General features: G+C 42.9%; 1 protein-coding gene across 14 annotated transcripts in view; it reads right to left on the bottom strand.

Moving 5' to 3' along the window:
• dym (dymeclin) overlaps window positions 1-26,169 on the bottom strand; it is a 559,079-nt gene that overhangs the window by 506,488 nt on the left and 26,422 nt on the right. For all 14 annotated transcript variants that reach the window (XM_072574579.1, XM_072574628.1, XM_072574595.1 and 11 more), the window contains one exon: window positions 11,727-11,923. In XM_072574579.1, the coding sequence (XP_072430680.1) occupies window positions 11,727-11,866 (140 nt within the window). In that variant the 5' untranslated portion in view covers window positions 11,867-11,923. The remainder of the gene's footprint in view (window positions 1-11,726; window positions 11,924-26,169) is intronic.

Here is a 26,169-nt window from a genome sequence, read left to right as displayed (position 1 = left end):
GAGAGGGAGAAGAGGGAGAGGGAGAAGAGGGAGAGGGAGAAGAGGGAGAGGGAGAAGAGGGAGAGGGAGAAGAGGGAGAGGGAGAAGAGGGAGAAGAGGGAGAGGGAGAAGAGGGAGAGGGAGAAGAGGGAGAGGGAGAAGAGGGAGAGGGAGAGGGAGGGGGAGAGGGAGAGGGAGAGAAAAAACTGGTAAGCAGACAAACGAGTGGGTAAAGGTTAGGCTGGGAGATTTAACAGTTGCTAATTGGGACAGTTTGTGGCTAAAAATGGGTTGTTTGTGGTAGAAGCCCATGTGAAGACAAAGTCTGGTGCGCAGGGATTGGGGTAAGGACTAGGGAGAAGGTGCTCAGGTCCTAAAATTATTGAACTTGCTATCAAGTCCAGAATTTTGCAGGGTTCCCAAGCAGAAAATTTGGTGTTGTTCTTCCAATTTAAGCTGAGTTTCATTGGAGCACTGTCGTCAGCCTGCGACACTCATTTTGGCCAGGGAGTACAACGGTGTATTGAAATGGCAGGCAACTGGAAGATCCGGGCCATATCTACAGATAGAAAATAGCGGTCATCCAGTGATCCAAACCTGACTTGTAATCAAACCTGCCCATTGCAGAGGGTGAGCATCAGGCCTCGTATACTTCCTCCAATCTCCCTCTGGACCATGACCTTAGCGTGCAACACCAAGCTATTGAGTCCACAATGGTTACTAATCTCATTTCATCCAGTGATTCCTTCACCCACTGCCTCCAAGCTCATAGCCCCTTAACACCACACAACCAGCGTCAAACTCCTTCCTTTAGTCCACAAATAGGACTGCCCAAGCAGATCCATACTTACTTCATGCTCCTGCCCCACAGAACGTCTCTCTTCTTACCACAACTCAATTTCTTTCACTCCTTGTCCAGTCCCTTCCCACTTACATCACAATTCTTCTGACACTTCACGTTCAGTTTCAGAATTTCCAGTTCGCAGGCTCCAACTGCCTCCTCTTTACCACAGACCCTCAATCCCTTTACACATCCATCACCTATAAAAGGATGATCGTATGACTCTCCATTTCTTACTGAGGAAAAAAAAAAAGGCCTGAACCATCTACCTCTGCCCTCCTGGGGGAGTTCATCCTTAATTAGAACTTCTCCTTTAAATCTTCCCAGTTTCCTCATGTACAACGGGTAGCCCCAGGTATCCAAATGGTCCACAGTTATGTCTCTTTGTGGGGTACATGGAACATTCTTTGTTCCAATCCTACACTTGAGGTTCTTTTTTCCTGAGATGTTTACATTCTTGATGCAACTGCAACACCAACAAAATTTATTAAGCACATTACAATACTTGAAAGGGTTCAGAAAAGATTTACAAGGATGTTGCCAGGGTTGGAGGATTGAGCTACAGGGAGAGGCTAAACAGGCTGGGGCTATTTTCCCTGGAGCGTCGGAGGCTGAGGGGTGACCTTATGGAGGTTTACAAAATCATGAGGGGCATGGATAGGATAAATAGACAAAGGCTTTTCCCTGGGGTCGGGGAGTCCAGAACTAGAGGGCATAGGTTTAGGGCGAGAGGGGAAAGAGAGACCTAAGGGGCAACTTTTTCATGCAGAGGGTGGTACGTGTATGGAATGAGCTGCCAGAGGATGTGGCGGAGGCTGGTACAATTGCAACATTTAAAAGGCATGTGGATGGGTATATGAATAGAAAGGGTTTGGAGGGATATGGGCCGGGTACTGGCAGGTGGAACTAGATTGGGTTGGGATGTCTGGTCGGCATGGACGAGTTGGACCAAAGGGTCTGTTTCCATGCTGCACATCTCTATGACTCTATCACAAATTTTGGAGAAACCCTGAACACACTTCACCGTGCTTACGGAGCACGTAAAGGGAAGCTCCCTGAACAAAGGAAACAGTCCTTCCTTTAGATAAAATCTTTACATCACAGTCAGTAATGCTCACAAGGCAACTCCCAATTACTCCTTCATAGTCACATGCCAATCAAGACAGTGCAGTGACCATATCATTTCCAGAAACAATGTGATTCAAATCATCCCTTAATGACTAGATCTGGTGTGAATTGTATTTTTTTGGGTAACTGTAGAGTGCAGTCAGAATTTCAATTGCAATGTTCCAAATGACTTCTGAATAGGGGATGAAAATGTAAATGGCTCTTAATGGTAAGGGAATGGCCATGTAAATGGCTCTAAATAATGGGAGATGATAATGTAATTTCTTTCAATCTGACAGCCAGAGGCATCCCACCCTAGCCTGCAGATCAGCAAAGCAAGTTAACTCTTTAATATCACATTTTGGCCCCCATCTACAACTCTTTCTCTATAGTATCAGTGACATAATCTGTGCTGCTTCCATCTCTCATCCAGAATTGGAAAAACTCATCAATTTCACTTACAATTTCCACCCTATTACCTTCACCTGGTCCATCTCTAAATTCTCCATCCCCTTCTTTGACATTTGTTTTCATTTCAGGAGATTGGGTTCGTAGTGGATATTTGGTGGCAAGCCTAAGACTCCCACAAGTACTTTGACTCGACGCTCTCACATCCTGCTTCCTGTTAAGACTCTACTCCACTCTGCCAGTTTCTCAGTCTCCACTGCAACTGTTTCAACGATGCCAACTTTGACGAGGGAGCTTCCAAAACGTTTGTCTTCCTCAACTGAGGATTTCTCATCAGCATGGTTGACAGAGCCGTGTCAGCAGTGTCTTACCTGTCTTCCACATTTCAGCCCTTAGCCTTTTTTTCCCCTCCCCAAACAGTTATAGGGACCCTTTCTCCCTCACTTACCATCCCATCACCATTTCCACCACCTCCAGCAGGATGGCCCCATCAGACACATTCCCCTCTCCTCCCTTAGCAGTCTTCCACAGGATCCATTCTCACTGGGACACCTGAGTCCACTCCCAACACCCCCCCCCCCCCCGATGTACCTGGTACTTTCCTATGCAATTGCAGAAGGTGTAATACCTGCCCACTTACATCCTCCCTCCTCACTATTCAAGGTCCCAGATATAAACTTCCAGATGAAGCAACAATTTCCCTGCATTTCACTACACCAGGGAGACTAAGTCCAGACTGGGCAACCACTTTGCAGAACAATTAAGTTCTGTCTGCAAAAAAAAAATGACCCTGGGCGTCCAGTTACCTGTTATTTCAACACACTGCCAGTTCCCTGGCCAACATCTGCCTCGTACTTGCTATAGTGCTTCAGCGCCAACTGGAAAAACCACCTTTTGTTTCCGCTTGGGAATCCTGCAACCTTCTGGAGTTAATACAGAGTTTGAGCTTTTTAGGACGCGAGTACCTTCTCCCATGTTCTTACCCCAACTCCCACATACTACACTTTGTAATCACAGACTGCTACCACAAACAACCCATTGCCAGCCAGTAATGGTCTCCATTAGGAGCTATTCCCAGGCTGACCTTTAGCCACTCCTTTATCTGCCCAACTATTTCTCTCGCTCTCTCTCGATTCTATCTTTGTTTACCATTTATTCTTTCCCACTCCCCACCCCTTCTCTAGGGGAGATACCAACCTTTTCCTAGCTATAAATCAGTTCTGAAGAAAGGTCATAGGACCCAAAACGTTAACTCTGCTTTCTCTCCACAGGTGCTACCAGACCTGTTGAGTTTCCAGCAATTTCTGATTTTGTTTTGGATGTTGCCCAGATCTTGATGCATTTGAACAGGGAATGCTTCAGTACCTGAGAAGTATGAATATTGATAACATTATATAATCAATGGCTAACATTCTTACGAGGGAAGGTATTTGATGAAGCAGCTGAAGATGGTTGGGCCTAGAATACCACCTTGAAGAATTCCAGCAGAGACGTCTGACCTCCAACAACCACAAACATTTCTCTACATGCCAGGTATGACTCCTGCCAACAGAGTTAACCCTGATATCCTTGACTGTAGTTCTGCTAGGGTTCCTTGATGCTACACTTGGTCAAATGTGCTTTTGATGTCAAGGTCTTTCACTCTCGCCATACCTCTGGAATTTAGATCTTTTCTCCATATTTGAATCAAGGCTATAATGATGTCAGCTGCTGATTGGCCCTTGCTGAACCCAAACTGGATACCACTCAGCAGGTGCTGCTTGATGGCCCTGTTGATGAGACTTTCCATCACTTTACTGATGATTGAGAGCAGACTGATGGGTGATATTGGCTGGATTGGATTTGTCCTGTTTTCTGTATAGAGGACATTACTTGGGCAATTTTATACATTGTTAGGTAGATGCCAGTGTTATAATAGTACTGGAACAGCTTGGATAGGAAAATAACAAGTTCTGAAGCACATATTTTACTATTGCCTGAATATTGCTAGGGCCCTTAACCTTTGCAAAATCCAATGCTTTCAATCGCCTCTCAACTTCATGCAAACTGAATCGAACTGGCCAAAGACTGGTATCTAAGATCTTGCAGATCATTGAAGCAACAGTACAGAAGACTTGCACTTCAGACTAGCTGTGAGACTGGCAAAACTATTCCAATATAGCTAGAACCTGATAATGTCAAAATTGCCCAGGTATGAGATGTCCACAAAAAGCAAGACTAATCCAAATTGGCCAATTTCTGCCCGCTCAAATGTACTTTTGATCATCAGCCAAATAACCAACAGTGCTATGAAACAGTTCATATCAAGAAATACCTTGCTCAGTTTGGGTTCCACTCGGGCCCCTCATGACCTCATTATAGCTTTGGTCCAAACATGGATGAAATAGCTGAACTCCAGAAACAACATGAATGTGACTGCTCTTCATATTAAGGCCACATGTGACATTCATTCATAGTCCATCTGGACTATGAAATAATAATAGGCCTCTTGGGCCTGCACTAGTATTTAGAAAGACTAAGGCTGATCGAGTTGTGGCCATAATTTCACTTTGCTATCTTGCCCTATAACCTTCGACTTCCTTATGGGTCAAGGATTTGTCTAAATTATTATGAAATTCTGGTGTGCAAATAGTCATGGAGGAATACCATAAGCTTAAACCTGAGGAGAAAAAAAAATTAAGAACGTCAGTGCCCTCTTCTGGCTAGCTGTATATTAAACTACTGTATACAATAATAGTCTCAATCTTACTACATTCATCTAGCTACAAAACTTTCAAATAATCACACTGCTAGGCAATGGGACTAGCCTGGATGGAATGTGCCTAAATACAGCCAGGACCAATATCTTTGCTGAAAGACTACCTACCTAATACTGTTGAGGAAGATTTTCACTAATTTGGCAAAAAGATGGGAATCAGAAAAGAGCAAAGGTGAGATGAGAAAGCTGTAAGCAGCAATAAAATTAGAAATCTCAAAACTTGCTGGGAGAAGATTGATTAAAAATAGTCAGTGACAAAGAAAGGTATTAAATTGTATATGCATTCATAATATGGCTGGCAAGCTGCAGGCAGAAACTGCCAAGTCAGATTATAAAAACAGAAACATACGAAAATAGGAACAAGAGTAGACCATTCTACCCTGCTCCAGTATTCAGTAGGATCATGGCCAATCATCCAACTCAGTAGCCTCAGCTTTCACCCCATACCCTTAGATATAGTTCTCAGGCTACAGGGATCAATCTCCATTCTCATGACATGGTTGCATTAAGAGACACGGTGCAGACCAGGAAAGGAATGGGGTTACTAATGTAATGAGGAACGACAGAAAAAGAAAAAAAAACAGGTTGAGTACTGATTCAGGATGATGTTACAGCACCAAGTTCTAAATAGAAAATCCTTCACATATGGTTTTAGGACAGAATCTAATTGGCTTAAATTGAGAAAGAGACAAGGAGTTGTGACATTACTGGCAGTTTTCTTTAAAATAGAGTTGCAAACAGTGAGGAGATAGCTGAACAAATTTCTATGCAAATTTCTAATGTATGTAACAAAAGTAGAGTAGCAACATTAGGAGACTTTAATTCCCTAATTTAGACTGGGGAAAAATCAGCGCAAAACATAGGGAAGGAAAATAATTGCTGCTATGTGCACAGGACAACATTCTCAAACAGTATTTCTCCAGCCCAACAGGATCTAGTTCTAGATTTTAAAAAATGGTAGGGCTAAATGACTGTTACAGTTGAAGATCATCCGGCTAACAGTAAATACAACATAATTTGGTTGACAGTATTAATGCAAAGAAAATATCAACAGTGAAAATGTTGAACTGGAAAACAATCTCAGCAATTTTAGAAGGATCTGACAGATCTATTGAAAAGCTGATTGCAAGATAATGCAGTAACCGAAGAATGGAGAGGATTCAAGAAAGATCTCTTTAAAGTACAAAGCCTACTCCTTTGAAGAGAAAAGATGATGCATACTGGATGAGAAAAGAAAACTACAAAAAAAGTAAAAACTGGATTAAATTACCATATATACTAGTGCACAGGTTGATCTCATGTATAAGTCGACCTCTTATTTTAGTAAAAAATCTTGTGTTTTCCATATATCTAGCATATAAGTCAACCCTACTATTTCGCATTATAAACCTCTTACAAAGAAAACTGCATGTTCCCATGAATCCACTTAAACAAAATTGCATTTATTCATACCGGTAACTTGTAATCGCACTTTATTTACTATATTGCTTCTCTATTCATTCATAACTCTACTTACCGCACTTGGTTTACTACAGCACATTTTGATTGATTCATTCATTCACTCACTCACCGTTACTAAGTCTATCTGTACTTATTGCACTTTGTTCACTCTGCATTCAATCGTTAAAACATTAATCATTTTAATTGTGCCATTATATCAGAATAAAAGTGAGATATATTAGCTACAATAACATTATATCTTTAATTCTTTAACAAATTTGTTAATGTAGTTGAGGTTCATAACATACAAGATTAAATGGGAGGGAAACGGAAGACGCTTGTACATTCAGAATTTAATAAGTGTTTCATTTTAAGTGTGCCATTATACCAGGCCATTAAGATGTTGAACAGTGTGATTTTGCAGGATTTCAATGAATCTTTGACATGATAAATTTTCAGACTGGTCTCTTGATTTTATCTGATAATTATCTTCACCATAATTCACTGTTTTTCTTCTTTACGCAGGATTAGTTGTGCAATCAAACCGACTTTTGCTAATAATACAGCATTTCAAACTGCAGCATGAAACTTGTGCTCGTGTATAAGTCAAACCTCTAAATTATACCTTTAAAAATTCTACCTATATACTAGTACATACAGTAAATGTCAGGAATTGGATTTATTTAATAATCAGGGAGATTATGTAAAGTACAGGAGGCAACTAAAAATGTTAATATAGGAGGCAAAGTCAGTTGCAAGGAAACATCAGCAAGCAACATTAAATTCAACTCAAAAGCATTTTATCAAGAATCACAGGAGTCAGGGAGGGTCCTGGGGACTGGACCCTGCTGAAAGGAGGGAGGGAGGCAGAAGACAGGAAATAAGAGGCCACTTAGCCTGACTTCAGTCATTGGCAAGATTCATTATTAAGGATGAAATTGTGGAGTACTTAACAGGGCTGAGTCAGCATGACTTCACCAAGGGGAGATCATGCCTGACAAATGTTAGAATTCTTTGAGAAGGTAATGAGTAATGATAACCTGTGGATGGGTACTGTTTGGATTTCCACAAGGCTTTTGACAAGGTTCCAGAAAGGATGCTGCTAAGCAAGAGTCCATGGTATTAGAGCAAGGTGCTGGAATGGATAAAAGATCAACTGATTTGCAGAGGCAGAGTAAGAATAAATAGGTCTTTTCTAGGATGGCAGCTGATGACCAGTGTAGTTCCGCAGAGGTCAATGTTGAGTCAAAAACTACTCACATTGTACATTAATGAACTGAACAACGGAACTGAAGACATTGTTACTAAATTTGCAGATCACATCAAGATAGGTAGAGCATTAGGTAGTGTTGACGAAACAGGGCAGCTGCAGAAGGACTTGGAAAGGCTAGGAGAGTAGGTGGAGAAGGGGCAGATGGAATACAATGTGAGAAAATGTGAGGTTATAAACTTTAGTAGGATAATTTTCTAAATGAGGAAAGGCTTTGGATATCAGAAGCACAAAAGGACTCAGAAGTATTGTTCAGGATTCTCTCAAGATTAGTATGCAGGTCCATTTGGCAGTTGGGAAGACAAATGCAATGTTCGTATTCATTTCCAAAGTACTAGAATACAAGAGCAGAAGTGTACTACTGAGGCTGTAAAATGCTCAGGTCAGATCTCATCTGGAAAACCGCAAGCAGTTTTGGGCTCCATTTCTAAGGAAGGATGTGCCAATGCTGGAGGGGAACCAGAAGAGGTTTATAAAAATGATCCTAGGGCTGAAGGGCTTGTCATATGAGGACTGGGTCTGTACTCAAAGGAATTTAGAAGGATGAGGGGGAGGATCTCATTGAGGCTTACAGATTATTTAGAGGCCTGAATACTCTGGCCAAGATGTTTCAACTTGTAGCAGAGATTAAGATCTGAAGCCACAGATTTAGTGTGAAGGGACTTTACTTTAGAACTGAATTGAGAAGATGATTTTTTTAGCCAGTGGGTGGTAAATCTGTGGAACTCAGTGTTGGAGAAGGCTGTGGAGATCAATTCATGGAGTATGTTTAAGACATAGATAAATGAGTTCTTGATTAGTAAGGGGATAAAGGGTTAAAAAGGGAGAAGGAAGGAGAATTGGGTTCAGATTGAATGGTACAGCAGACTCAAATGGGACAAACGGCTTAATTCTGCTCCTATATCTTATGGCCTTATACAAGTATAAGCAGTTAGTCAAGGAATGGATTCCTCCTATTAAGCATCCAAAGAAAAATGATCTTTAAAGACAGGACATATCTAAAATGTTAAGTGTGCACTTTGCAAATGGAGGCAGATAATTTGGAGATTATAACAAAAGGAGCAAGGGAGGTTGTGGACAGAATACAAGTTAAAACGCTTACTACTTAAAATTGGTATGTTACCCGGACCACATCACTAAAAGCATAGATAAAAATACAATGGCATTGGTCACAACCATTCAATCGTCACAGGACACAGAAGTAGTGCTAAAGGACAATGGGAAAAAATGGCCCAATGGTATTGTGGCTAGACTATTAATCCAGAGACCCAAGTAATGTCCTGGGGACCTAGATATGAATCAGGCCACGGCAGTTAATGGAATGTGAATTCACTAAAAATTGGGAATTAAAAGTCTAATGATGACCATGAAACCATTATGGATAGTCAGGAAAACTCATCTGGTTCACTAATGTCACAGAGGTATACAGAACGAAAACCGACCCCTCAGTCCAACTTGTCCATGCCGACTAGATATTCTAAATTAATCTAATCTCATTTGCCAGTATTTGGTCCCTCTCCTTCTGAACCCTTTCTACTCATACACCCACCCAGATGCCTTTTAAATGTTATAGCTGTATCAGTTTCCACCACCCTGCTCTTGCCTAAACGTGACTCTAGATGCACAGCAATGTGGCTGACACTCAACCGTACTCTCGGTAATTAGGGATAGATAATGAATGCTGGAAGAGCACAGCAGTTCAGGCAGCATTCGAGGAGCAGTAAAATTGATGTTTCGGGCAAGCCCTTCATCAGGAATACAGGCAGACAATCTGAATCGTGGAGAGATAAGTGAGAGGAGGGTGGGGGTGGGGAGAAAGTAGAATGGAGTACAAGAGGTGAGTGGGGGAGAGGATGAAGGCGATAGGTCGGGAGCAGGGCGAGGGTGGAGTGGATAGGTGGAAAAGAAGATAGGCGGAAAAGAAGATAGGCAGGTAAGACAAGTCAAGGGGACAGTGCTGAGCTGGGAGTTTGGAACTGGGGTGAGGTGGGGGAAGGGGAAATGAGGAAACTGTTGAAGTCCACATTGATGTCCTGGGGTTGAAGTGTTCCGAGGCGGAAGATGAGGCATTCTTCCTCCAGGCATCTGGTGGTGAGAGAGTGGCGAAGGAGGCCCAGGACCTCCATGTCCTCGGCAGAGTGGGAGGGAGAGTTGAAACGTTGGGCCACAGGGCGGTGTGGTCGATTGGTGCGGGTGTCCCGGAGGTGTTCCCTAAAGCGCTCTGCTAGGAGGCGTCCAGTCTCCCCGATGTAGAGGAGACCACATCGGGAGCCTAGCCAGCAACACTCATCCTGTGAATGAATACAAAAAAATAGACTGGAGGGCTGCTCATGTTACAGAGAGGGTACAGGAAAGGTATAAATCAGGTAATTACAGGCCTGTCAGCTGAATAGAATTGACAGAAACCATTATTGGAAGTTGTTTTCCTGTGGACTGGAGATTTGCAACCAATGGTGTGCAACAAGGATCAGTGCGAGGTCCACTGCTTTTCATAATTTATATAAAATTATTCTGATTTGAATATAGGAGGTATGGTTAATAAGTTTGCAGAAGACACCAAAGCTGGTGCTACAATGGACTGTGAAGAAGGTTATCTCAGGGTACAAAGGGACCTTGATCAGATGGGCCAAGGAGTGGAAGATGGGAGTTTAATCTAGATAAATGTGAGGTGTTGCATTTAGGTAAGGCAAACTAGTGTAGAACTTGTACAGTTAATGGTAGGGCCCTGGGGAGTGTTGCTGAACAAGCGACCCAGGGATGCAGGTGTATAAATGCTTGAAAGTGGATTGAAGGTGATGGCGATATTTGGCACTTGCCTTCATTCACTGAATAGAGGAGTTGGAATATCATGTTTTGTACAGCTGTTACATTGGTTTGGCCACTTTTAGAATACCGCATTTCACTCCTGGTCTCCCTATTATAGGGAAGATGTTATCAAACATGAAAGCATCAGAAAAGATTTACAAGGATATTACCAGGGTTGGGGATTTGAACTACTGGGAGCGACTGAAAAGCGGGGCTTTTTGCCCATGGAGCATAGGAAGCTGAAGAGTGACCTTATTAGAGGTTTATAAATTCATAAGTGGCATACACATGGTCAATAGCCAGGGTAAGCTATCCAAAACTACAGGGCAGAGGTTTAAGGCGAGGGGAAAGATTTAAAGGGACCAGAGGGGCAGCTTTTTCCATGCAGAAGCTGGCGCCTGTATGCAACAAGCTGTCCAAGGCAAGTCGTGGAGGCAGGTATGATTACAACATTTAAAAGCCATCATGATGCGTACAAGAACTGAAAGGGTTTAGACGGAGATAGGCCAAATGCTGGCAAATAGGACTAGATCAGTTTGGGATATCTGTTGGCGCAGAAGAGTTGGATGGAAGGATGTGTTTCCGTGCTTTATACCTGTAAGACAACTTAGTAGAATTAAAAGTGCATATTTCAGGTACAAGCTTGTTAAAATAAGCAATGTCTTCCTAACATTGCTTAATTCATTGATGTGGTAACAGAAGGTCGATAAGGTACAGCAATTTTTGTTATAGGATTTTTAGACGGCACATCATTTCAAGTTTGAGAAACTACTTTGCAATGCTGTTCTACCTTTACATTTCCTGGGCTAAGTTACTTGTCTTTCAATCATAGCCTTGTCCAAAATAAAGTAAACATAACAGTCTGGCCAAGTTCACAGAAAAACAGATCAGGGAGAATGGCACAAATTAATTTGCTATCAAGTTTCACCACACTGTATTCACTACAGTTTACAATGGAATTGCCAACAAACAAAAAGAGGCAACAATAATAATATTTATGTCAAAATTAGGAGACATTGGAGTTTTTATGAACTACTGAAATGTCAGCAACTGTCACACTAGGAAACTTGCAGGTTTTCTGGTTCATATATAGAGAGATAGGTCCACAATTTTCTTACCCATTGGTAGATGTGGTGAAGGAAAACGATAGAAGTTGATTCCAGAACGGATCATTCTCTGATATGGTTTCTGTGCCAGCAAGATGTTGAAGGTAGCTGTTATTTGCAAGCTCAGCAATGCTGCTGCTGTTTGCTCCCATCTCCAACTTGTGCAAAAGACCCAGTTCGATTTATACCATCACTGCTTTAATTAGAACCTAAATGGAAAGAAAACACCACTGACTTATTGCAGAAAATGCATCGACATCAATCCATTTGCTTCCATTACCCATCCAAATTTGGAATAAGCCTGAAGTTCAATATGGGTAATGTTCCCGTTCAATTGCAAGAAAGTCTGAAAGGTACGCACAGATCTTGTTCTGTGATAAATGTGAGCATAGTCATGCAAAAGGATTTAAAGGGACCACACATTATAAAAATAAATCACACACACTAAATTTTAAAGGAAACTTGTAGATATTTCTAATAACCACTAATGCCTCTACAATCTGTTCAGCTATCTCTTTTAGAACTCTGAAGTACAGTCATCCAGTCTGGGTGTTTTATCTGCTTCAGACCTTTCAGCTTCCTCAGCACCTTCTCTTTAATGATGGCCACTACATTCACTTCTGCCTCTGACTCCTGAAGTTCTGTTATGCTGCTGGTGTCTTCCACTCTGCAGATTGATGCAAAGTCCTGTTCAGTTGTTCCATTATTTCTTTGTTCTCATTATCACTTCTCAGCGTTAATTTCCAGCGGTCCAATGTCCACTCTTACCTTTTACATCTTTTTTTAAAAACTTGCAATTTTATTTTAAAATGTTACGAACTAGCTAGTTTACCTTTATTTTTAAAAGTGCCCCAATCTTCCAGCTGACCACTATCACCACCTTGTATGCTTTTCCTTGTGCTTTTATGTTGTCTTGGATTTTGATTGTCCTCCTCTTAATGTGTTTCTCCTTCCTTGGGTTGAATTTCTGCTATGCCTCCTAAATTATCCCCAGAAACTCCTGCCAAAGCTGCTGTACTGTCTTCCATGCTAGACTACCCTCCCAATCAACCTTGACCAGCTCCTCCCTCACATCTGTTACCTTTACTACATTCTAATATCATTAGATTAGATTCCACCTTGCCCCTCTCAAAAAAAGGGTGAATTCTATCATATTTTGTTCACTGCACCTGACGGGTTCCTTCACAAAGTTCCCTACGGAAATCTGCCTCATTCCACACCACCAAATCTAGAACTGCCTGTTCCCTAGTGGGCTCCACCACAAGCTACGCCAATAAAAAAAAGATCTTGTTCACATTGCACAAATTCCTTTCTTTGATATCAACTACCAACCTGATTTTCCAAGTCCATTGAAGCCCACCATATTTTCCTCCTCACATCGTGTCTACTGCTAAGAGGCCTGTTCACAACTTCCATCAGGGTCTTTTTACTTTTGCATTTCCTCAACTCCTGTTAAGCTGCAAGAAAGTCAGAAAGCTATGCTGCAGGTCTTGTTCTGTGATAAATGTGAGCATGTGAAAGGATTCAAAGGGACTACACACTAGAAAGATAAATTTGGGCGGTACGGTGGCACAGTGGTTAGCACTGCTGCCTCACAGCACCAGAGACCCAGGTTCAATTCCTGACTCAGGTGACTGTGTGGAGTTTGCACATTCTCCCCGTGTCTGCGCGGGTTTCCTCTGGGTGCTCTGGTTTCCTCCCACAGTCCAAAGATGTGCAGGTCAGGTGAATTGGCCATGCTAAATTGCCCGTAGTGTTAGGTAAAGGGGTAAATGTTGGGGAATGGGTGGGTTGCGCTTCGGCGGGTCAGTGTGGACTTGTTGGGCCGAAGGGCCTGTTTCCACACTAAGTAATCTAATAAATCACACACACTAACTAGATTTTAAAGGGAACTTTTAGGCATTTCTAATAACCATGAATGCCTCTACAATCTCTTCAGCTATCTTTTAGAACTCTGAAGTACAGTCATCCAGTTGACACCTTTCAAATCTGTATCACTTCTCACTGTCGATTTAATTTAATTTCTTACTAAGGCAGCAAGTCCACCCCCTCTGCACATTTGCCTGTCCTTTTGATAGGACATGCATCCTTTCGAAAAGATACCCATCCTTGGATATTTAGTTCCCAGCCCTGAACCCCTTACACATGTCATATCTACCAATAGCATCTGGACTACAATCTCATTTACCTTATTTTGTATGCTGCGTGCATTTAAGTACAACAGCCTCAAGTTTACAATCTCTCCTCTTGCAACTGCCCCCTTACCTCCTACGCCTGAATCTTTCTCATCCTTTCCATATTCCCTGTCCGACTATTTGTTCTGGAAACTTTAATAACATCAGCTGAGAAACTCCCCTTCACTTTAACCCTTTGCATAACTTTCCATGCAACAAAATCCACCTCATACTATTTAGTTTAAAGCCCTATCTACAGTCCTAGTTATGAGATTTGCCAGGACTCTGGCCCTGGCATGATTCAGGCACATTGAAATAGCTCCCTCTTTCCCCAATACTCCTACCACCAATATCTCACGAATTCGAACCCATTTTTCCCACACCAATCTTTGGGCTTCAGGATTACCTTTGATTTTGATGACCCTGTGTCAATTTGCTCATGGCTCAGGTGATAATGGACAGACGACCATTTGTTTGGTTCTGATTTTTAAGTTAGTCCTTAGCTGCTCATATTTTCTCAGCAGAACCTCCTCTCCTTATATTGTTGGTACCTACATGAACAAAGACAACTGGATCTTTCCCCTCCTACTCCAAGCTCCACTGTACACAAAATATCCAGGCAGACAAAGCAGCCTTCAGGAATACCCACTTCTGGCCACAGACTATTGGATCTTCAGGGGACTAGACAATCTCTGATTACAACTATAATTTGTCTTTACTCCCACCACCTGAATGTACGCTGCGTGCATTTAAATACAACAGCCTCAAGTTTACAATCTCTCGTCTTGCAGCTGCCCCCTTACCTCCTATGCCGGAATCTTCCTCATCCTTTCCATAGCACTATAGTCAGTTTGCTCATTCTCCCTACACGCTCACTCTCACCCACAATGGGAACAAGAATCTCAAACCTGCCAGACAAGCTCAAGGGCTGAGACTCCTCTAACTAGCTCACTCAGTCACACAGAGCCATAGAGATGTACAACATGAAAATACACCCTTCAGTCCAACCCGTCCATGCTGACCAGATATCCCAACCCAATCTAGTCCCACCTGCCAGCACCCGGCCCATATCCCTCCAAACCCTTCCTATTCATATACTCATCCAAATGCCTCTTAAAACTGTTGCAGTTGTACCAGCCTCCACCCTTCCTCTGGCAGCTCATTCCATACCCTCTGTGAAAATGTTGTCTCTTAGGTCTCTTTTAGATCTTTCCCCTCTCACCTAACCTATCCCCTCTAGCTCTGGACTCCCCGATCCCCGGGAAAAGACTTTGCCTATTTACCCTATCCATGCCCCTCATAATTTTGTAAACCTCTATAAGGTCACCCCTCAGCCTCCAACGCTCCAGGGAAAACAGACCCAGCCTGTTCAGCCTCTCCCTATAGCTCAAATCCTCCAACCCTGGAAACATCCTTGTAAATCTTTTCTGAACCCTTTCAAGTCTCACAACATCTTTCCGATTGGAAGGAGACCAGAATTGCATGCAATATTCCAACAGAGGCCTAACCAATGTCCTGTACAGCCGCAACACGACCTCCCAACTCCTGTACTCAATACTCTGACCAATAAAGGAAAACATACCAAATGCGGCCTTCACTAACCTAACTACCTGCGACTCTACATTGAACCTGCACTCCAAGGTATCTTTGTTCAGCAACACTCACTTGGACTTTACCATTAAGTGTATAAGTCATGCTAAGATTTGCTTTCCCAAAATGCAGCACCTCACATTTATCTGAATTAAACTCCATTTGCCACTTCTCAGCCCATTGGCCCATCTGGTCCAGATCATGTTGTAATCTGAGGTCATCCTCTTTGCTGTCCACTACACCTCCAATTGTGGTGTCATCTGCAAACTTACTAACTGTACCTCTTATGCTCCCATCCAAATCATTTATGTAATGACAAAAAGTAATGCTGTTGCATTGTTTTGGAACTTTGCCACACTCTCCTGTCCCTGATCACTGACCAAACTTGAAGTAGTTAATCTAAGAGGTCTGACTACCTTCTGAAACACAGCATCCACCTAAGTCTACCCCTCTCTTGTAGTAGCATGCAAAGCTCAGACTCCAACTCTGAGTCAGTCAGAGTTCCTCAAGGAACCAACACTTGCTACAGAGCTCACTACAAACCACAATGGGGTCTACTAATTCCCACATCATGCAGGTACAACACTTCACCTGGCCCTGCAACTCTATTTTTTTAAAACTTATTGCTTAACTTGATTTCAAAAATTTCCTACTGATCTTTTACTTTATAACCTGTAAATATTTCCCCTTCAATTTAAGTAACAGAATGGATAATCAAATTAGTGGCTATCACCTGCAAATTTAGTTTGTCTGTTATAGAACCTAGAACAGTACAGGCCCCTTGGCCTTTGATGTTGTACCAACCTTTTATCCTACTCGAAGATCAAACTATCTGACATATCCTTCCACGAGTATCCTCACATATGAGGAAGGACACCACCTCGACTGGGACAACACATCCATCCTAGGACAAGCCAAAGACACACACACAAGAATTCCTAGAAGCATGGCATTCCAACCGGAACTCCATCAAGTAACACATCAAGTTAGACCCCATCTACCACCACCTGAGAAAAGGCACAGGAAATAACATCACCAACCCAAAGAAACCCAAACATATAAATAGAAAGCAGGAATTTTCAGCATTGCTTCACCTGAGGCCCACTGAAGATGTTACCTAGTAGGGTAACAAAACATCTGGAAGTGAACTTCCAGCTCAGCAAGCAAACCTATATCCAACATCCTTCCAGTTTACTATCACCCACGTGCTTATCCAAGAGTCGCTTAAATGTCCCTATGTATTGAATTCTACCCAAGGTTACTACAGGAAGTGACAGAAGAGATTGCTGTGCCTTTGGCTATGATCGTTGCATCTTCACTGTCTACTGGAGTTGTGCCAGATTGTATGGGAAAGTATTTAATTGGGGAAAGGGGAATTATGATACTAATAGGCAGGAACTGGGGCACCTAACTTGGAACAGATGTTCTCAAGGAAATGCATGACAGAAATGTGGAAGCTGTTTAGAGAGCACTTACTGATAGTGCTGGATAGGTTTGGCCCACTGAGGCAAGGAAGGGATGGTAGGCTGAAGGAACCTTGGGTGACAAGGGATGTGGAATATCTAGGCAAGAGGAAGGACACTTACCTAAGGTTGAGGAGGCAAGGATCAGACAGGGCTTTAGAGGGTGAGAAGGTAGCCAAGAAGGAACTGATCAATGGACGTAGGAGAGTGAGAAGGGGCATGAAAAATCTTTAGGATTCTGAATACAGTCAATGTAGGGTACATGGATTTTAGCAAGGCATTTGATAAAATTCCCCATGGTATGCTCATTCAGAAAGTAAGGAGGCATGCGATACAGGGAAATTTGGCTGTCTGGATACAGAATTGGCTGGCCTGTAGAAAACAGAAGGTGGTGGTAGGAGGAAAGTATTCAGCCTGGAGTCTGGTGACTAGGGATGTTCTGCAGGGATCTGTTCTGGGACCTCTGCTCTTTGGGATTTTTAAAAATGAGTTGGATGAAGAAGTGGAAGGGTGGGTTAGTAAGTTTGTTGACGACACAAAGGTTGGTGAAGTTGTGGATAGTGTGGAGGGCTGTTGTAGATTGCAATAGGACATCAATGGAATCCAGACCTAGGCTGAGAAGTGGCAAATGGAGTTCAACCTAGAAAAGTATAGTGTGATTAATTTTGGAAGGTTGTATCTAAATACAGAATACAGGGTTAAAGGCAGGATTCTTGGCAGTGCAGAGGAACAGAGAGATCTTGGGGTCCATTTCCACTCTTTGGGGCAGTATGGTGGCTCAATGGTTAGCACTGCTACCTCACAATGGCAGGGACCTAGGTTTGATTCCAGCCTCCGGCAACTGTGTGTGGACTGTATACATTCTCCCAGTGTCTGCTCTGGTTTCCTCCCGCAATCCAAAGATATGCCAGTAATGTGAATGGGCCATGCTAAATTGTCTATTGTGTTCAGGGATGTGGAGGTTAGGTACATTTGTCAGGTGTAAATATAAGGTAGGGGAATGGGTCTGGGTGGGTAACTCTTCGGAGGTTCAGTGTGGACTTGTTGGGTCAAAAGTGCCTGCTCCACACTGTAGGGATTCTATGCTCTTCTTTGCCCTCAAAGTTGCCATCTAAGTTGATAGGGTTGATAAGAAGGCTTTTATTAACAGGGGATTGCATTTAAGAGCCATGAAGTTATGTTGTAACTCTATAGATCCCTAATTAGACCACATTTGGAATATTGTGTTCAGTTCTGGTTGTTCAGTTCAGTCCAAGACTTTCAGGTGGCACAGTGGCTCAATGGTTAGCACTGCGGCCTCACAGCGCCAGGGACATAGGTTCCATTCCAGCGACAGCCCACTGTCTGGGTGGAGTTTACACGTTCTCCCAGTGTCTGCGTGGGTTTCCTCCGGGTACTCCGGTTTCCTCACACAATCCAAAGATGTGCAGATCAGGTGAATTGACCATGCTGAATTGCCCATAGTATTAGGTACATTAGTCAGAGGGAAATGTAGGGGAATGGGTCTGGTTGGGATACTCTGAGGGTTGGTGTGGACTTGTTGGGCCAAATGGCCTGTTTCCACACTGTACGGAATTTAATCTAATCAAGTCTATCCAGTCTTACCCTTTCCAAAAACATACATACACAGGGGCCAACAAAAATGCCAAGCAATGACAATCCCCAAATTAGCGACAGACATTCTCACCATCACCCCTTGACATTCAAAGGAAAAGCTAATACCATAAGCCACAGACCATTCAACCCATTAAGTCTCCTTTGCCATTCAATTAGATGTCTACTCTGATAATCCCCAATTCTATTCTCATAACCTTTGATTCCCGTACTGAATACAGTGAAGGAGTTTAGTAAATGTGTGTAGTTGCCTGTTGAGATGGGTCTACAGGTGGAGATTGCAGGGAAGGGGGAGGAAATATTTAGTCTTGATATGCTGACCATCATAACTATGGAATAGGTTTGATGGACCACTCATCAACTTCTTACATTCACATATTCAGTAGAGATGCAGGAAGCTGGTTTTGTTTTCAATATGCCTAAGACAGAGACAGGATAGTGTAGGGCAAAGTTGAGCAAGGTATAGTGGGAAAGAAAGAAAAACCCTTATCTCCCCTTCATGATGAACTGTAACGTTCAAGAAGGGAGCTCAACACCAATTAGGGCTCAGCAATAAATGTTGGCCAGACAAAGACTCATACATGGATGAATTAAAAAGATAGCTACTCGAAAGCATCAAGGTTAAATGATAATATCCATGATGCTCAAATGGTCAACTGAGAATGTCTGATAGTTTTGCCTCTCTCAAAAAATCCCAGCGACCTAGAATATAAGTACAAGTCATGTCCTTCAGGGTAAGAGGGAAGGTTATACAGTTATAGCAATGCACTAGTTATGATACCAGATTGTACACCCAGAGTACTATCCCCCTCCCCCTCAAATGTATCTCTTAGCCCTGGCCCACAAGCCTCATTTCTGATGAAGGGCTTATGCCCAAAATGTTGATTCTCCTGCTCCTTGGATGCTGCCGGACCTGTGTTTTCCCAGCAACACACTCTTAACTCTGACCTCCAGCATCTGCAGACCTCACTTTCTCCTGCATGATACCGGACTAACAAAGGTCAGAAATTCAAATCCCACTAAAAACAAAGTACCACCAGAAAAAGAAATGAAAATTGCTAGCTATCAGAAATGCTCAATAGATTTCAGTTACACATCACATAGCTTACATTTAGCTCGGTGATATGAGTCATATTGGACTCCTAAACATTAACATGTTTCTTCTCACCACAGATGTTGTCAGGCCTGCTGAGCTTATTCAGCATTTTCTATTTATATTTCAAATCTCTAACATCCACAGTATTTTGCTTTTATGTAAAAACGCAAAAAGTGTTGTCTTCTCAATGCCACACATGACTCAAAAAAGAACAATTGCTGCACTAATTAGGTTATTCCACACACTTAAATTTGAGAAAACAAAATGAGCGGTATTAGAAAGATTCCAGGAAGGGTAAATTCAAAAGCAACAAAGGAAACATCAACCTCTAATCACTACTAACAAAGCTACCACTCCACCTTTTCCTGGATTCATGATTGTCCTAAAATGTTCTGTAACCTTCAATATTCCATCAGTGTCATCCTGCCATCATCTCTCTGTAATGGCTATCAGGTTATTTTTATTTATTTGTTCATCTGTTTTGCTTGGAATTGAATTGAGTTTATTGTCAAATGTACCGAGGCACAGTGAAAAGCTTTGTCTTGCAAGCAATACAGGCAGGTCACAGTTAAGTAGCATAGATAAGGAAATAATAGGTAAACAGCAGCAAAAACAAAAACAGGTACAGGCAAATGTTAAGAGTTTGAGAGTCCATTCAGTAGGGTAGAAACTGTTGTTTCGAAACCAGCTGGCATGCATGCTCAGGCTTCTATACCTTTTCCCCGATGGCAGAGGTTGTAAAAAAACATTGCCAAGGTGGATCTTTGAGAATGCTGGCAGCCTTTCCTTGACAGCAGGCCTGGTAGGTGGATTCTATAGATGGGAGGTTGGCCTTTGAGACCGTCCGAGCCAAGTTCACCATTCTCTGTAATAGTCTCCGATCTTGAATGGTACAGGTGCCATACCAGGTAGTGATAGATCCAAACAGAGTGCTCTCAATGGCGCACCTATAAAAGTTGGCAAGGGTATTCATCATAATGCCAAATTTCCTCAGCTGCCCGAGGAAGAAGAGACTTTGTTGGGCCTTTGTAACCAGTCAGTCCACATGAAGAGCCCAAGAAAGCTTGCTGTGAATGACCACTCCCAGGAACTTGACACACTCCATTCGCTCCACCTCTGGTGCTGTTAATGTGTTGGGGGGGCATGAGTAACATCCTGCCAAAAGTCAATAATGAGTTCCTTGGTTTTATCGGCATTGAGAGCTAGGTTGTTCTCAGTGCACCCTTTTTCCAGCAGGTCTTCCACCTCCTGTCTGTAGTCTGTTTTGTTACCATCTGAGATTCAACCGACTGTGGTGGTGTCATCAGTGAACTTGTAAATGGCATTAGCCTGATATTTGGTGACGCAGTCATGGGTATAGAGGGAGTACAGTAGGGGACTAAGTATGCACCCGGCGGCGCGGCGGGGTGGGGGGGGGGCCGACAGTATTGAGTGTTAGTGAGGATGAAATATTGTCCCCAGTCATTACTGCTTGTAGCCGGTGGGTCAGGAAACTGAGGATCCATTTGCAGAGAGTAGGGCTTAGTCAGAGATCGCTAAGTTTAGTATCAATCAAGTCTTGAGGGGATAATAGTGTTGAAGGCTGAACTGTAGTCAATGAGTAGGATTCTTATGTAGCTGTTCTTGGTGTCAAGGTGTTCTAGGGAAGAGTGAAGGGCAAGTGTTATGGAATCTGATGTGGATCTGTTAGTCCGATAGGCAAATTGGAGTGGGTCAAGGGTAGTGGGGATGCTGGAGTTGATGAATGCCATGACCAGCCTTTCAAAGCACTTCATGACCACCTAAGTTAGGGCCACTGGGCAGTGGTCATTGAAACATGCTGCATGAGCATTCTTAGGCACAGGGGTGATGCTGGCCATCTTGAAACAGGCAGGGACAGTGGCCTGCTGCAGGGAGAGGTTGAGTGCGTGGTCTGGTACTCCATCTGGTCCCATCACTTTCCTTTGATTCACACGAAGGAAAACTGATCTGACCTCTGATGCAGTGACTGTTGGGATAGGTTTATCAGTACTTGTCAGAATAGGTCCTTCAAAGGCCAAGTGCAGTCAGACAGTTTTTTTTTTAAGTTTTATTCTTTTTGTAACCTCTCGTCTTATCTAGTGATGTACACTGAATTTTTACTATGTCCCTTCCTGTCACAGTATGTTTATCATTTCTCATAAAAGTAGCTTGCTCTTTTGCCTCATCTCTGCTCTTTCATTTACCACACCTTTATGAATTTAATCCTTCATTCCAAAGAATAATACAGTATCGAAGAGGTCCTTTGACCCATCAAGTCTGCACTGACAAAAAGCGACACTACATCTCTACTAGTGCCACTTTCCAGTATTTGTCCTAACTTTCAAGGTTATAAGCCATCGAGAGTTTATCCACTTTTTGTTTTAGAAAAAGATTGAGGTTTTCCACCTCAACTACCTTGTCAGGCAGTGCATTCCAAATTCCGGATTCCCACCACCCATTGGATGAAAAGATATTTCCTCAAATGCCCTCGTGCCTTTCACCTTAAAATTATGCCCCCTTGTTACTGACTCTTCCAACTACGGGTAACAGCTGCTTTCTATCCATGCCCCTCAATCTTATACACCTCAGTCAGGATCCTTCTCATTCTTCTCTGCTCCAAAGAAAACAACCCAAGCTTATCCACCTCTCTGCATTGGCAAACTGCTCCATCCCAGTCAACATCCTAGTGAATCGCCTTTGTGCCAACTAGTGCAATCACATCCATAGTTCTGGTCACCGCACTACACTCTCCACCTCTGGCCTAACCAAAAGCCTGAACAGCTTCAAAATAACCTCCATGCTATTGCAATGATAAAAGCAAGTGTCCCATATGCATCCATAACTACTCTATTATCTGACCTGCTGCCGCCATCAAGGATCTGCGGACAAGCACCCAAAGACCCCTCTATCCTGAGCTTCCTGGTGTCCTGCCTTTCATGGAATCCTCCTTGCCTTGTTAGTTCTTCTGAAGTGCATCACCTTATCAGGGTTAAATTCCATTATTCACCAATCTGTTCATCAGAACAATACATCTATATCCTCCTGGAATTTAAGACCTTCTTTCTCACTGTCACCCCTCTCCACATTTTCTTCTATATCTTTTATGGAAGGGACCCAGCATAGATCACTGTGGTATGCCAGTAGACACCAATCTCCAGTCAGACAGGCAACCTTTTACCACCATTCTGTCTCCCATCACTAATCCAATTTTGGATCCAACTTGCCAAGTTACCCTGGATCCCAAGAGTTTTATCCTCACCAGTCTCTCAGTGGGACCTGGCCAAAGGTTTTGTTGAAATCCACAAAAACTACAGCAATTGCACTATCTTCATCTGCAGACCTGATCACCAGATCAAAAACTTCAAACAAATTTGTTGAGCATGACCTCCATTTGACAAAGCCAATATGGCTTTGTCAAATGGAGGTTATCAATTGGTGTCTCTCCAAGTGGAGATTAATTCACGCCTTCAGGATTTTCTCCAATAGTTTTCCTTTGGTTTCCCAGTTTCTCTCTAACACCCACCTTGAAAACTGGAACCACATTAGCTATTCTCTAGCTTTCTGGCACCTCCACTGTAGCCAGAGAGGATTTAAAATTTGTGATTTCCTTTAAGATTTTATGATTTCCACAGCAGCCTGGATTACAACTCATCTGGACTTGGGATCAGACCACTTTTAAATCCACTAAAATCTGCAATACCCACTCACTCTCAGAATTCCTGCAATGCATAGAGTCCATTTAGGCCCATTAAGTCCACAGCACCCCTCCTAAAAGCTTCCCATCTGGACACACCCCCACCACCTTTTTCCATTTATCCCACATGGGGTTTTACTCCATGGCTAAACCACTTAGAATATCCTGCGATTCTCCCTAAATTTTACTTATCGTTTCGTTTCATGCCCCCTCTTGCTTTCATAGTTGCTTCAAGATCACCTCTGCACTTTTTATACTCCGAGCCTCCAGTGATTTGCGGTCTTTGTACCTTATCAAGATGCAAAAATTCCTAGACACCCAGTGTTCTCTGACAGTGTTTCTCTTACATTCACTCTAAAGGGAACACGTTAGGCCTGTAACTGTGCCAATTCCAGTTGAATGCCTCCCATTCTTCTGCTGTACATTTACCTTCAAGTGGCTGTTTCCAGTAAACATTGGCTACATCCTGCCTTATTTTAATAAAATCTGGTCTCTTTTAATCGAAAGCCCTTTAGTTTAAAATCCTTTCCATTTCCCTAATTATGCAGCTCACTACGATATCAGCTCAAGCACAGTTCAGGCCACGTAGAGATCATCTGATGGTACAGATTTCACTTTCCCCAGTCCTGCTGCCAGTGCCTCACATCACTATTTGAGCCACACATTCATTCATTTGCCGAATGCAAATCTGTATGGTGCTCAAGTAATAGTGATCTTCGAGGTTGTGCTTCTTAATATGACATTTATACAGAACTTTCTTCTTTGTCTTGCCTATATTATGGCTCCTACATGGAGCCACAACAACTGGATGTTCCCTTCCCATTGCAAGTTTGTCTGCAGTTCTGAGCCAACATCCCAAACCCTGGCACAAGGTAGACAATACATCTGCACTCACGTTCCTTGCTTCAGTGAACATCAATACCTGTGACTGTACTGTCTGCCACTATTATTACATTTTGCACCCCCATTCAAATAGCTTCCATACCATCATGTCATGGTCAGTTAGTTCATTCACCCTTTAGGACCCACTCTTAATTAATTAAGCTGAAAGAATTTCAACCTGTTGGACAACTTCAAAGACTGAGGCTTATGCGCTCTGGGTCCCCTTACGTGTCTCATATTTTCCTGTTACTGGACAGTAAGAAATACGACTGCTTCACAGTACAAAGAATTCACAAAACCTTCCTCCTCCCTAATGCAGCACAGTCACTTTAGTTGAGCCTGTAGCTCACAAATTTGAAGCCAAAACTGCTCAAACTTCAAACACGTACTGTGGATGTGTTTGCCCTAGATTAGGTTCAGGTCCAGTGACAATACAAAGTTATGGTGTGAATGTAAGCAATGGGAAGGACATGAAAGAAAGAGCTGGAGGAGGACAGATGAGCTTAGGTGCATGAGCAAGAACTTTGAAAATGGAATACAATACAAGTGCAGATGTGATCTTAAAGCAACTATGAGAGCAAGAGGGGGCATGAAAAGGTGGGTAAAATTAGGGAGAATACTGGATTAGTGGTGCTGGAAGAGCACAGCAGTTCAGGCAGCATCCAACAAGCAGCGAAATCGACGTTTCGGGCAAAAGGGCTTTTGCCCAAAACATCGATTTCGCTGCTTGTTGGATGCTGCCTGAACTGCTGTGCTCTTCCAGCACCACTAATCCAGTATTTGCTTTCCAGCATCTGCAGTCATTGTTTTTACCTCAAAATTAGGGAGAATCCCAAAATATTCTAAGTATATGATGGGAACAAAGATAGCAAGGGAAAGAATGGAACCCACTAGCTACCAAGATGACAGCCTGCATGGAGCTGTAGCACATTGGTAGGGTGTTAAATGAGTCCTTCACATTTTTTCTTTGCCGTGGAGAAGGAGGATGTAGGTACTGAATTCAGGAAGATGGACTGTAGGTCCTGGAACAGATTCATACAGGCGTTAACATTGCCTCACAGCACCAGGGACTTGGGGTCGATTCTTGCCTTGATGTGGGGTTTGTGCGTTCTCCCTGTGTCTGTATCAGTTTCCTCCGGGTGCTCCACTTTTTTTCCCCCACTGTCCAAAAGTGTGCAAGTTAGGTGGATTGGCCATGTTAAATTGCCCCACATGTCCAGGGATATACAAGTTAAGTGGTTTAGCCATAGAATAAAACCCCATGTGGGATAAATGGGAAAAGGTGGTGGGGGTGTGTCCAGGTGGGAAGCTTTTAGGAGGGGTGCTGTGGACTTGACTCTGTATGCATTGTAGGAATTCTGAGAGTGAGGGGCTAAGTATGAAGGTTGTTCACACTGGTAGGCTTATGCGGAAAGTCAGGAGGCATGGGATAGAGGGAAATTTGGCCAATTGGATAGAAAACTGGCTAACCGGTCGAAGTCAGAGAGTGGTGGTAGATGGTAAATATTCAGCATGGAGTCCAGTTACAAGTGGAGTTCCGCAGGGATCAGTTCTGGGTCCTCTGCTGTTTGTAATTTTTATTAATGACTTAGATGAGGGAGTCGAAGGGTGGGTCAGTAAATTTGCAGATGATACAAAGATAGGTGGAGTTGTGGACAGTGAGGAGGGCTGTTGTCGGCTGCAGAGGGACTTAGATATGATGCAGAGCTGGGCTGAGGAGTGGCAGATGGAGTTCAACCCTGCCAAGTGTGAGGTTGTCCATTTTGGAATACAGGGTTAATGGTAGAGTTCTTGGTCAGGTGGAGGAACAGAGGGATCTTGGGGTCTATGTACATAGATCTTTGAAGGTTGCCACTCAGGTGGATAGAGTTTGTAAGGAGGCCTATGGAGTATTATCGTTCATTAGCAGAGGGATTGAATTCAAGAGTCGTGAGGTGAAGTT

This window comes from Chiloscyllium punctatum, chromosome 1, assembly GCF_047496795.1.
Source record: "Chiloscyllium punctatum isolate Juve2018m chromosome 1, sChiPun1.3, whole genome shotgun sequence".
Lineage (NCBI taxonomy): Eukaryota > Metazoa > Chordata > Chondrichthyes > Orectolobiformes > Hemiscylliidae > Chiloscyllium > Chiloscyllium punctatum.
This window is presented reverse-complemented; position numbering and strand designations above follow the sequence as displayed.